Source organism: Ranitomeya imitator, chromosome 3 (assembly GCF_032444005.1).
Source record: "Ranitomeya imitator isolate aRanImi1 chromosome 3, aRanImi1.pri, whole genome shotgun sequence".
In the NCBI taxonomy this organism is placed as follows: domain Eukaryota; kingdom Metazoa; phylum Chordata; class Amphibia; order Anura; family Dendrobatidae; genus Ranitomeya; species Ranitomeya imitator.
Window position 1 is genome coordinate 654,519,440 of NC_091284.1, and position 13,151 is coordinate 654,532,590.

At 43.4% G+C, this 13,151-nt stretch overlaps 2 protein-coding genes across 6 annotated transcripts; one reads left to right on the plus strand and one right to left on the minus strand.

The window, feature by feature from the left end:
* Window positions 1–622: 622 nt before the first annotated feature.
* Window positions 623–6,527, plus strand: LOC138670675 (pneumococcal serine-rich repeat protein-like). Of its 5 annotated transcripts, none has more exons than XM_069758236.1 (8): window positions 623–1,087; window positions 1,457–1,539; window positions 1,909–1,991; window positions 2,361–3,782; window positions 3,869–3,955; window positions 4,117–4,312; window positions 4,460–4,619; window positions 5,392–6,527. In XM_069758236.1, exons 4-8 carry the CDS (start codon window positions 3,738–3,740, stop codon window positions 6,491–6,493), a joined length of 1,590 nt encoding a protein of 529 aa, XP_069614337.1. In that variant the 5' UTR covers window positions 623–1,087; window positions 1,457–1,539; window positions 1,909–1,991; window positions 2,361–3,737; the 3' UTR covers window positions 6,494–6,527. The 5 variants fall into 5 exon arrangements, with proteins under 5 accessions (XP_069614337.1, XP_069614336.1, XP_069614335.1 ...); XM_069758235.1 differs by lacking the exon at window positions 623–1,087 and having other exon boundaries at window positions 1,381–1,991; window positions 2,361–2,443; window positions 2,813–2,895; window positions 3,721–3,782; XM_069758234.1 differs by lacking the exon at window positions 623–1,087 and having other exon boundaries at window positions 1,381–1,991; window positions 2,361–2,895; window positions 3,721–3,782.
* A 1,876-nt stretch (window positions 6,528–8,403) lies between these two features.
* Window positions 8,404–10,194, minus strand: LOC138670676 (uncharacterized). The gene is made up of 2 exons (XM_069758239.1): window positions 9,647–10,194; window positions 8,404–9,495 (listed from the first exon to the last, which is right to left on the minus strand). Exons 1-2 carry the CDS (start codon window positions 9,991–9,993, stop codon window positions 8,610–8,612), a joined length of 1,233 nt encoding a protein of 410 aa, XP_069614340.1. The 5' UTR covers window positions 9,994–10,194; the 3' UTR covers window positions 8,404–8,609.
* Between the last annotated feature and the right edge of the window lie 2,957 nt (window positions 10,195–13,151).

The window sequence follows — 13,151 nt, forward strand, 5'->3', positions numbered from 1 at the left end:
TTAGGACAGCGTGGCCATCCGGTGAAAGTAGCACAGCATGCAAAGCCTGAAAAGGTGTTCCATAGTAGGAAGAGTGTAGTGTGGCAATTTTTTTAACCAAGATCTGAATGATCAGTGCAAAGTTATCTGTAAGAAATGCTCAAAGACCTTTAGCAGAGGGAAGAATCTCCAAAATTTAAATAGAATGTGCATGCTCAGACATTTAACCAGCATCCACCTGCAAGCCTGGACTAACTACCAAACGTCCCATGCCGTTGGTGCACCTGCTCAGAATGAAGGTAGTCAGCAACGCTACATTGCTTCTCTCACTGTAAGCCCACCGGTTAGGATACCACCAGCAGCAAATGTGGAGGTATCGTCGCAAGGCCAAAGCAGTCAGGGAATCACAAGGTTCTTGGTAGGAAACACTGTATGTAGGCCAACATCAAGAATACCATCACCAATTTTCTCTCAATCTGCCATGTCCACCACCACAGTTTCACAGAATTTCAAATACAAGTGCCTTAAATAAAGTGACTCACCGACAAATGACACTATTACACGATAAAGTAAATGACCACAATAAAACTTAACATTTACTTATTATTAAGGGTACGTTCACATTAGCGTCATGCGACGCTGCGTCGCCGACGCACGACAACGCATGCGTCATGCGCCCCTATCTTTATCATTGGGGACGCATGCGTTGCGTTGTTGTGCGTTTTCAGTAAAACGCACGACGCATGCGTCGTAACACCGCACCTGGGTGGCGTCGGAGACGCTACATGTTGCATTTTCGGAGCGCCAAAAAAACGCGCGCGTCGCTCGTGCGTCGTCAATGCGTTACAATTTCCCATTGAAACGTATTGACGACGCACTTGCGTCGCGGGTGTGCGTCGTGCATGCGTTGTGCGACGCATGCGTCGTAACATAAAATGAAACAAAAAAGTGTCTAGACAGTGTCTAGACAGTGCAAACAGTGAGAAAAACATCCCCCATATATAAAGAAAATGTAGGATTGTTTGTCACTTCTGCTGCCGGCTACACAACAGGCAACATCAGACCAGACACATCAGAGCAACTGTCTTCTCATCCGCTGTCCAGAGATGTAAGTATAGAATGATTATGTGCATTTTCTACATGTTTTTACAATTATTTTTGCAAGTAGTGTTTTATATTCTGCACTGTGGCTAAAGATATTGTGGTCTTTTTGGTCTGGTTTTGATGTACGGCATTGTGTATAGGATGGCGTTTCATTGTCTGCGGCCTTGATTAGTGTTCTTTCCAAGATTGATTTTGAGTTTCCATTTTTTGGTTTGGTGTTGTTTTTGTATTCAGTTGTGCTGTTTTATTCTTCCGTTATATGATGGCGTTTCATTGTCTCTGGCCCTGTTGGTTGTTTTGTAAAGTATGGTAGTATAGAATGATTTTGCGGCCTTTTATTACATTTTTATTGCAATTTGTGTATTATTTTCAGCACTGTGGTTGTGTAAAGAATTATTAGGCAACATCAGACCAGACACATCAGAGCAACTGTCTTCTCATCCGCTGTCCAGAGATGTAAGTATAGAATGATTATGTGCATTTTCTACATGTTTTTACAATTATTTTTGCAAGTAGTGTTTTATATTCTGCACTGTGGCTAAAGATATTGTGGTCTTTTTGGTCTGGTTTTGATGTACGGCATTGTGTATAGGATGGCGTTTCATTGTCTGCGGCCTTGATTAGTGTTCTTTCCAAGATTGATTTTGAGTTTCCATTTTTTGGTTTGGTGTTGTTTTTGTATTCAGTTGTGCTGTTTTATTCTTCCGTTATATGATGGCGTTTCATTGTCTCTGGCCCTGTCGGTTGTTTTGTAAAGTATGGTAGTATAGAATGATTTTGCGGCCTTTTATTACATTTTTATTGCAATTTGTGTATTATTTTCAGCACTGTGGTTGTGTAAAGAATTATTAGGCAACATCAGACCAGACACATCAGAGCAACTGTCTTCTCATCCGCTGTCCAGAGATGTAAGTATAGAATGATTATGTGCATTTTCTACATGTTTTTCCAATTATTTTTGCAAGTAGTGTTTTATATTCTGCACTGTGGCTAAAGATATTGTGGTCTTTTTGGTCTGGTTTTGATGTACGGCATTGTGTATAGGATGGCGTTTCATTGTCTGCGGCCTTGATTAGTGTTCTTTCCAAGATTGATTTTGAGTTTCCATTTTTTGGTTTGGTGTTGTTTTTGTATTCAGTTGTGCTGTTTTATTCTTCCGTTATATGATGGCGTTTCATTGTCTCTGGCCCTGTCGGTTGTTTTGTAAAGTATGGTAGTATAGAATGATTTTGCGGCCTTTTATTACATTTTTATTGCAATTTGTGTATTATTTTCAGCACTGTGGTTGTGTAAAGAATTATTAGGCAACATCAGACCAGACACATCAGAGCAACTGTCTTCTCATCCGCTGTCCAGAGATGTAAGTATAGAATGATTATGTGCATTTTCTACATGTTTTTACAATTATTTTTGCAAGTAGTGTTTTATATTCTGCACTGTGGCTAAAGATATTGTGGTCTTTTTGGTCTGGTTTTGATGTACGGCATTGTGTATAGGATGGCGTTTCATTGTCTGCGGCCTTGATTAGTGTTCTTTCCAAGATTGATTTTGAGTTTCCATTTTTTGGTTTGGTGTTGTTTTTGTATTCAGTTGTGCTGTTTTATTCTTCCGTTATATGATGGCGTTTCATTGTCTCTGGCCCTGTCGGTTGTTTTGTAAAGTATGGTAGTATAGAATGATTTTGCGGCCTTTTATTACATTTTTATTGCAATTTGTGTATTATTTTCAGCACTGTGGTTGTGTAAAGAATTATTAGGCAACATCAGACCAGACACATCAGAGCAACTGTCTTCTCATCCGCTGTCCAGAGATGTAAGTATAGAATGATTATGTGCATTTTCTACATGTTTTTACAATTATTTTTGCAAGTAGTGTTTTATATTCTGCACTGTGGCTAAAGATATTGTGGTCTTTTTGGTCTGGTTTTGATGTACGGCATTGTGTATAGGATGGCGTTTCATTGTCTGCGGCCTTGATTAGTGTTCTTTCCAAGATTGATTTTGAGTTTCCATTTTTTGGTTTGGTGTTGTTTTTGTATTCAGTTGTGCTGTTTTATTCTTCCGTTATATGATGGCGTTTCATTGTCTCTGGCCCTGTCGGTTGTTTTGTAAAGTATGGTAGTATAGAATGATTTTGCGGCCTTTTATTACATTTTTATTGCAATTTGTGTATTATTTTCAGCACTGTGGTTGTGTAAATACATAGTTGTATGTTTCTGGTTGCGATGTATGGCGTTGTATCCCCTTCTATTTTCTCCGGCACTGTTGGTTTCATTGTAAAGTATTTATGTTTCTGCCCTAATTTTTTTTCGTGTTGAAATATTTTTTATTACAACCACATATTGTGTTTTTTGTGTTGATCCGTGCATACTGTAATTTTTCTTTTTTTAAAAAATCTTTTGGGATTACTACATTGTGTACTTGTTAATTTTCTTATCTTTAGCCTTTTGTACTCTGGCATTGGGTTGTCTCTGCCATTGTTTCTTTAATCTAATCAATGTGGCAGTGTAGTTTGCTCATCGTTAGTTCAGTTGGAGTGCAATGTTATTTGTGGTTTAAATGCCTTTTTTTTTTAATATTATTTATTGCATGATAGTGCATAGGAGCATAGTCAATGTTATTTTTTTGTTAATTTCAGAACTGCTTTAATTAGTCATGGCCAGCGGCAGTGATTCCGGCACCCCACCGCTGAGGAGTCCGGTGAGTACATGATCTACTATTGCTTGCTATATTTTCGCTGTCATTTGTAGATGGGTCACTCAACTTTTTGTTAAACTATTTTGCAGGCTTCTTCAAGTGAGGAGGAGAACCAGGAGGAAGAGAGGGAGCAGCAGCAGGGACCACGGGGCCAAGCTGTGGTTGTAGGACGGAGCGTAAGTATTTATTTCAAACCTTTATTTTTTTTTTTTTTTTTTTTTTGCGGGTATTGGGGGGGTGGTGGTAGGGTGTGGTGTTGTGTGTAGTAGGTGTTGGTGGAGGAGATAGGGACAATTTTTTTCTCTTTCAAACCTTCATATTTTCCATTCTTTTCTAGGTTTCACAACGGGCCCTGGATGAGCCACTTAACATTGACCTAATGGTGGCATCAATAGAAGCACGGGGCCCGTTGTGGGACAGCCGTGACCCCCAGCACGCGGACCAGGGCATATTGCGGCGTCTGTGGTTGGAGGTGGCACAAACGCTGTGGGATGGCTTCGACAGCGCTAACGCCAAGGCCAAAGCCAGTTTCCGTAAGTATTTAAAAAATAGTGCTGTGACCCATCATGCCAGGATTACACAACCGTCTGTGATGTCTTTGATTGGGATTGCACACGGTTGCGTAATCTTTTTCGATATATTATCTAAAACCTTTTTTTTTTTTTTTTTTTAATACACAGTTAAACAATTGAGGACCAGATGGCGCTCCATGAAGGACCGTTTCAAGAGGGGCCTGAAAAAGGAGGGACAGGCTCGTAGTGGTGCTGGCGCTTCAAGGACCTCGGTGTACAAGCATAACCGTATACTGCAGTTCTTGCGACCGGTCCTTGAAAGCAGAGAGTAAGTATAGTACCTATTCACACACCTAGTTTTCACAACATGCATATTCACATACTACATTCCAGTCACGTTGCTTATTGCCCAGCCATTTATTTTGCCAAGTACCAAGTATATAAATGAAGTAAAAAAAGGCTAGTTCACAGAGTTGTGCAAAAATACATACTTTTCTCCTCTTGAATCATAAGCAGAGGATCAAACATCAGCACAATACAATAGACTCTATCTACGTGTTTCAGGTGACAGGGAACATCAGACCTGAAACGCGTAGATAGTTTTTTTATTGTATTGTGCAGATGTTTCATCCTCTGCTTTTGATTGAAGTTAATAATTTTTTTTTTTTAAACTTTTCACCACTCGTTGACCTTGAATTTTTTATTCATTTCTTATCTTCTCACACTTGCCAGGTGTATCTACGATTTTTTATACATAATAAAGTTAAATATAATAGATACGGCATACATTCCACTGCAAAGCTGGTTAGGTTCCCATGGTTGCTCAGCTCGCAGGACCTGTGATGACGTCTCGTTCACATGACCGTGACGTCATGGCAGTTCCAACCTAAGCATAATTGTCTGGCGTTGCAAACTAAAAACATGGGTGACTCTTTAGAATTAAATAAATACCGTTTGTTTAATATTGATGGTGCATATGCAGTGTCAATATTAAAAATAGTGTAATATTAATGGCGGTAATGGATACCTGGCGGTAAAATGTTCTGACGCATGTGAAATGTGATATTTTTTATACTAATGGTTTCCTTATGTTTTCACAGAACACACAGCAGCACCCGCGAGACTGTCCAATCCTCAAGACGACCCTCAAGAGCGGTCCTTTGTGAAGCGCCATCTGAACTGTCGCGGCCATCCCACAGCGAGAGCAGGTCTGCAACAACACAATCTGGCGAACCGGCAGCCGGTCCATCAGATGTTCCTCTGGCCGAGGCCTCTGTTGCTCCGTCCTTTGGGTCTTACCGACAGCGTCAGCGGGCCTCGGACAGGGCGCCCATGTCCGAATTTTTACATCTGAGTACCGTATTTCAGAATGGTTTCAAGGCGCTGTGCGATAAAATGTGCAATATCGAACGGCGTCTTGAAAACATCGAAACGGATCTCTCGAGGCCGGCAAAACATTTCTTTAGTGCCATTCACAACGGCATGGTGGAACATCTTACGCCGGAACTCCAGATTTCGTTCATGCAGGGCTGCAACAATTTATATGTCAGTGCTCTGCAGCAGGCTCGGGTCATGCAGTCAGCGACAAATATGCCCGCAGTACCATCGCTGGCTGCCATGACTCCGACTCCTGCTGCAGAGCACCACCACAGAGGTCCGCGTGCCGAGGGCCACCGCCGCCGCCACCGCCACCACAGAACTGAGCCCCAAAGTTCCGAGCCTGACAGGCCTTCAAGGGGGCACAGACGGGAAGCCGACCCCCACCCAGAGGGAGAGAGGAGGAAAAAGAAGAAGAAGAAGACCATGACGACCACAAGCACTACGTCCTTGGCTATGGCTGCTCCCCAAAGTACCACCAGAACACAGCCTGGGTCGACCCGGAGCACACCAAGTACCCAGGCTGGGTCTACACGGAGTACACCCACTACCCAGCCTGGGTCAACCAGGAGTACACCATCTACACAGCCTGGGTCGACCCAGAGCCGGAGTAGCCAGCCAAGGACACTGGTCGTCCCTCCTCCTCTCTCACCTGCTTCTGTTGCAGTCTCGCCACCACCATCCACTGGCTGGACTGATGTCGGCATCCCGTCTAGTGTCATAGAGTATGCTGCTTCCTCCCCCTCTTCCTCCTCCTCGGTCTCCTCATCACAAAAAACTGGGGGATATGAATCCCCTTTGGTTGCGGACATTGGCACCCCTTAAAACCGGGTTCCCTTTTTTTTTTTTTTTTGTAACACAAAATAAATTTGTTATATTTTTTTTAAAAAAAATTTTGGTTTTTATTGTCTCAAATAAAGTTTGCACCAAATCACACCTTGCGCCGTACACACAAATCGTGTCTTTGTAACACCAGATGTGCAATGTGTGACAATATTATCTCTATTTTTTTTAACATTTTCTTATATGGCTGTCGTTCATTGTACTCAGATGTTACAAACACAAACAGCATTGCTCAATATGTCACGTTTACAAAGTACCATCACACAACGATTTCAGTATGGATATAGTTGTTTTAACTTTGTCTTTTCTGAAATCGTAAAACGATTGAGCCCCTGCTTTGATTTTTTGGTTATCAGCAAATGATTTGGAATTTTTTTTGGGTAACTTATCAGAAGCTGTCATTGTTGGATTGGTGAGTTCACACCAATCCAGCGATGTCTTTGTTTTAAACAAGGGAAAATTGGGTAGTGCACTGTTTTAATCACTGAAATAAAAAGTTTACAATACCCCACTAATATAAAAAGGTGTCTACCAAGTCCCTCGCCGTCATCTTTCCGCACTGACACTGTGATTCCCGCCCGTAAAGCTGAGCACACCGTTGCCTTAAACGCTGTGCTGTGCTTTAGGGCTGGCACAGTACGGGAAGCTGACGGCGATGGACGTTTCACACACCGTAGTGTAAAGGTACCTTCACACATAACGATATTGTTAACGATATCGTTGCTATTTGTGACGTAGCAACGATATAGTTAATGAAATCGTTATGTGTGACAGCGACCAACGATCAGGCCCCTGCTGGGAGATCGTTGGTCGCTGAATAAAGTCCAGAACTTTTTTTCGTCGCTGGACTCCCTGGAGACATCGCTGGATCGGCGTGTGTGACACCGATCCAGCGATGTCTTCACTGGTAACCAGGGTAAACATCGGGTAACTAAGCGCAGGGCCGCGCTTAGTAACCCGATGTTTACCCTGGTTACCATGCTAAAAGTAAAAAAAACAAACACTACATACTTACCTAACGCTGTCTGTCCTCCAGCGCTGTGCTCTGCACTCCTCCTGTACTGGCTGTGAGCCGGAAAGCAGAGCGGTGACGTCACCGCTCTGCTTTCCAGCTCACAGACAGTACAGGAGGAGAGCAGAGAAGCAGAGCGCAGCGCTGGAGGACAGACGGCTGTAGGTAAGTATGTAGTGTTTTTTTTTTTTTACTTTTAGCATGGTAACCAGGGTAAACATCGGGTTACTAAGCGCGGCCCTGCGCTTAGTTACCCGATGTTTACCCTGGTTACCGGCATCGTTGGTCGCTGGAGAGCGGTCTGTGTGACAGCTCTCCAGCGACCAAACAGCGACGCTGCAGCGATCCGAATCGTTGTCTGTATCGCTGCAGCGTTGCTAAATGTGAAGGGGCCTTAAGGTTTTTTTTGTAATTAACATTACATTAACAATAGTAAATATCGTGAGTGTGGCATTACACAGATTGCTCTTTTTTTGTTGCTGGGGAGCTGTATGTGTGACAGCTCTCCAGCAACCATGCGACAACTAAACAACGATCTCGGTCCAGTCGTATCACTGGTCGGTATCGGTGGATAATAGTTTTATTAAATGTACCTTAAGAATATTGTTCAGGTGAGATGGAAGCAATGTTGACAGTGTCACCACTATTTGACTCTGGACGTATTATAGCATCCTGAGTACAATAGTGTTCACTCTGTAGAGTTTAGCAAACATGATCGTCTCCCTCCTTGTCAAGCCTTGTTCCATATGCAAATAGTCTGCAGGATTAAAAATGGTTGACAAGGTGGGAGCCGATTATGTTATGCCTCAATACTATGAAACACACAAATTTTGTGGCACACACATTAGTACTTTCAATAAATTCAATAAATTTCAATAAATTAGGATTTTTTAAATTTTATTAATATGTATAAACGTATGAATTTTTTTTTTTTAAAAACTGAAAGGCTCAAGAAGTGTATTTGAAAACACAACACATTATACATCCAGGGAACATTAAAACAATAACCATAGAATCACCATACATAGGATGGTTAAATGATGAACACAACAGTGTTTACATGACATCATAATAAAACATACAGAATTAGACCATTTCATCTTGCCATGAAACACGGCCAACATCGGAAACAAAGTATGCAGCAAATTGGTCCCTCATATGAGCAATCTCCACAGTTGTCCGCAGAGGATGATCTTGATAATCAGGCAATGGATTTTGTATGTGTTCATCGAGTTCCACGTTGACTCTCTCTTTATCAATAATAAAATTGTGGAGAACCACACACGCCTTCACCACCTCATCCACTGTCTCAATTTTCAAATTTATAGCGGATCCTAATATACGCCATTTGGAGACCAGGATGCCAAAGGCGCACTCCACAGTTCTTCTGGCCCTGGACAGTCTATAATTAAATATAGTTTTGGTACGGTCCAACCCACGACTGGAGTACGGTTTCAGTAGGTTGCCACTCATTTGAAAAGCCTCATCACCAACAACAACAAATGGCAGGTCCGGGCCGTCAGTGTTGGGAAGAGGTCGTGGATGGGGGAAATTAAAATTGTTATTGTACAATCTTTGGCCCATATCAGACTCCTTAAATGTCCGTGAATCATTTGCACGACCAAAGGCTCCAATGTCCACAGCGAGAAACCTGCAGTCCGCACCAGCAATTGCCATCAGCACAGTGGAAAAGTATTTTTTATAATTATAAAAAAGAGATCCACTTCTTGACGGCTTGGTAATCCTAATGTGCTTCCCATCCACAGCTCCGATACAGTTAGGGAAAGAACAAACTTTGTGGAATTTTTGGGCGTTGGCATGCCATATTTCTTGTGTAGGGATGGGCAAAAATTCCTCCCGGAGGTTGTCCCACAATGCGCGGCATGTGTCTGCAATAATACCCGACAGTGTTGAGACTCCAATCCGAAACTGGAAATGCAGTGATCTCAATGTCTCTCCGGTAGCCAGGAAACTGACAAGAAGAAAAATAAATAAATATAATTAATTTAATTGTTATGAATGAATTTTCCATTTTTAATTACAATCCCCCACCCCGCAAAACAAAAACATGTTAATTTAAAAAAGGGCTAGAACATATAAATCCTTCACATTCCATTACGTACCGTAGAGTCACCAGCAGACGCTCCTCAGGGGAAATCGATTTACGGAGCTGCGTGTCCTGCCTGGAAATGGTTCCTTCCACCAGACGCAGCAGATATCGAAAGCTGTCTTTTGTCATCCTGGTGTATTCTAAGTATTTGTCCTGGTTCTCATTTAATTCGCCAAAAAGACAATGGTACGCTCCACGACTCTCTCGGACTTCCACTATAGGGTGAAGCCAAAAACGCCGCCGACTCCTTCTCCGTAGTTTGTCTCTTCTCCTCTGTTCATGACAGGCAAAAGCATAAGCTATAGCAAGGGCTAATTCCAGCTCAAAAGTGAGGTAGATACTCTCCATGGAACGATCCATCTTGATGCTGTATGGTTGGAAATAAGGTATGCGGGGGTATATATACCACTATGACATTAATACCCACCCCCATCTACCCATTGGTGACATTATCGATTGTCTAGACACTAGACCCACCCTCTTCTATTCATTGGTGGTGTTATCTAGTGTCTAGACACTAAATTGTGGCTCAAGATCCAATCAGTGTTTGCCAACGCATGCGTCGTAAAGCGCTGCGTTTTTTGGTAAAACGCACCAAAAACGCACCGAAAACGCTGCGTTTTACGACGCATCCGTCAGACGCTTGCGTCATAAAAGTTGCGTTTTGCGTGCGTTTCCGATGCGTCGTGCGTTGCGTCGGCGACGCAGCGTCGCATGACGCTAATGTGAACGTACCCTAATAAAACAAACCAATACAACATACATGACATAAAAACACGTATGGCTGCAAAAAAAGGTACAGGGTGCACTCAATCCCTAAAGGGCCAACTATCTGTGTCCTACCTTATAGCAGAGGTTGGCACCCTATAAACCTGCGCAATGGCGCCCCTGCTCATCGTAGGCTCACCCTAACTGTCCCTAATAGGCCCTATCGTGCGAAAAATAGAAAACAAACAGCAGACCATACACTTCAGACAGTCAAACAATACAAATGTCAGTAGAACAAGGATTTTAAGACTTGTGCAAAAGTGTGCTAAATGGGAAAAGTAACAATATTGCACACTTTTTGTTATATATTGCACATATAATCAATACTGAGATGGGATATACATCAGGGCCTGTGCAAAAGTGTGTTTTTTATATTTATATAGCGATGTCACACACTTATATTATGTATTGCACATTTCTTTTGGCCTATACTGAGGCAGTACAGCCTATACTCCTGCACTGTACCTAGATACGCCCTACCTGCCTGCGGGGGTTGGCACCCTAAAATCCTGCGCAAATGGCGCCCCTGCTCTAGTTGTCTGTCCCTAATACACCCTGTTATTGGAAAAAGGTGCGGACAAAAAAGCCTGTGGCAGAAAAAATATATATACTAAGGCAGCAAAAATTACAAGGCGTATGTAAAGTGCAAAAACAGTGCAAAAAGTTACCCAGTGACATTAGGTATCATAGTACCAAGTATGCTTAACTCGACGCGTTTCCCCTATGTAGGTTCATCAGAAGACATACTCATATCGTCATTAGATATAAAAGTACAAAAACTTATCTGAATATAATCAGGGGATGATTCACACTAAAGCGGTGTGCCCTCTAACGCAGTGGGGAACAATGTCCATCCAAAACCTGCCAGTCTTTATCAGCCTTGTAGTAAGTATGCTTACCGAACTTTTTATATCCTCACATGCGGTTTATGACCCCTGCCCGATAGAACTTCCAGGTTAGGATCGTTGTTTGCTGTGCGCCGGCTCAGGAGTGAGACGCAAATGCGTTCCACTAAGCGCACGCGCAATAGCTGATATATGGTAGGTTTATAGGGTGCCAACCTCTGCTGTAAGGTAGGACACAGATCGTTGGCCCTTTAGGGATTGAGTGCACCCTGTACCTTTTTTGCAGCCATACGTGTTTTTAGGTTATGTATGTTGTATTGGTTTGTTTTATTAATAATAAGTAAATGTTAAGTTTTATTGTGGTCATTTACTTTATCGTGTAATAGTGTCATTTGTCGGTGAGCCATGTCCAGCACCACCCCCACTAGTTCCACCATATGCAGCTCTCCAGTCCAGCTCACCCTACAAGAGACTCTCGTTAGGAAAAGAAAGTACTCATCCTGTCATCCGCGTACACAGGTTTTGAAAGCCCACATTGCTAGACTAATCTCGATAGAGTTGATGCCCTAATGGTTGGTTGAAAGCGAAGCTTTCAAAGCCCTGATGGCCTAAGCAGTACCATGCTATGACCTACCCAGTCAACACTTCTTTGCGAGAGAAGCCATCCCAGCCCTCCACCAGCATGTCAAAGACCACATTGTCCATGCACTGAGGCAATCAGTCAGTAGAAAGGTGCACCTCACAATAGATGCATGGACCAGAAGGCATGGCCAGGGATGTTATGTGTCCATCATGGCACACTGGGTTAATGCGGTGGATGCAGGGTCCACAGGGGACAGCCATAGTGGGACAGTTCTGCATAGCCCATGGTCTAGGAAACAGTTGGCTGTAGGCGTTCGCCACCCCTCCTCCTCCTCCTCCTCCAGAAGTGAAAGCTCGTCCACAGAGCGCAGTCGCATGACCACTCCATCTGCAGCTGCTAGTGTTGCACACGAGGTGTCCCATTATCGAACAGCTAGTGGTAAGCGTCAGCAGGCTGTGTTAGAAATGAAGTGTTTTGGTGACAACAGACACACCGCAGAAGTACTGGCCGAGTACTTGCAGCAACAAACTCAGTCATGGCTGGGCAGTGTACATCTTGAGGCAGGCAAGGTAGTCAGTGATAATGGAAGGAATTTTATGGCTGCCATAGCCCTTTCAGAACTGAAACACATACCTTACCTTGCTCACACCTTAAACCTGGTGGTGCAGTGCTTCCTGAAAAATTATCCGGGGTTACCAGCCCTGCTCCTGCAGGTGTGAAGACTTTGCTCACACATCCGCCGGTCGCCCGTACACTCCAGCCGTATGCTGAACCATCAGCGATCGCTGAATCTTCCCCAGCACCACCTAATTATCGACGTTGCAACAAGGTGGAACTCCACACTGCACATGCTTCAGAGGCTGTGCGAACAGAGGCGTTCTGTAATTTATTTGGGAGGATACACATACATGGGCAGGCAGTTGGATGACAGACATGGAGTTGTCTGGTGTGCAGTGGTCGAAGCTACAAGACCTCTGTCAAGTCCTTCAGTGTTTTGAGGAATGCACACAGCTGGTAAGCATGAGCCATCATAAGCATGAGCATCCCACTAATGTGTCTGCTGATGCAAAGTTTGACGCACATTAAGGAGCAGATGTCTGCAGCCGAGGAGGAGGGAAGCCTTGATGACAGTCGGCCATTGTCTGCTCAGGGAACTCTCCTGGACGAGGTGGCGGACGAAGAGGAGGAGGAGGAGGATGATGGGGAAGAATATTTATGGGAGGAGGATGCTTCTCAGGGGGCAATAGAAACTGGTGGTGTTGCAAGGTCAGGTACAGGGTTTTTGCGGGACAAAAGTGACGTTAATTTGCAAGAAAGTGCTC

Excerpts from the sequence above, each read along its gene's own strand:
- LOC138670676 (XM_069758239.1), bottom strand. The coding sequence starts at position 9,993 with ATGGATCGTTCCATGGAGAGTATCTACCTCACTTTTGAGCTGGAATTA. Across the intron at positions 9,496-9,646 it reads CGTCTGCTGGTGACTCTACG|TTTCCTGGCTACCGGAGAGA; the intron begins GTACGTAATGGA and ends TCTTCTTGTCAG.
- LOC138670675 (XM_069758236.1), top strand. The coding sequence starts at position 3,738 with ATGGCCAGCGGCAGTGATTCCGGCACCCCACCGCTGAGGAGTCCG. Across the intron at positions 3,783-3,868 it reads CCCCACCGCTGAGGAGTCCG|GCTTCTTCAAGTGAGGAGGA; the intron begins GTGAGTACATGA and ends ACTATTTTGCAG. Across the intron at positions 4,313-4,459 it reads CAAGGCCAAAGCCAGTTTCC|TTAAACAATTGAGGACCAGA; the intron begins GTAAGTATTTAA and ends TTTAATACACAG.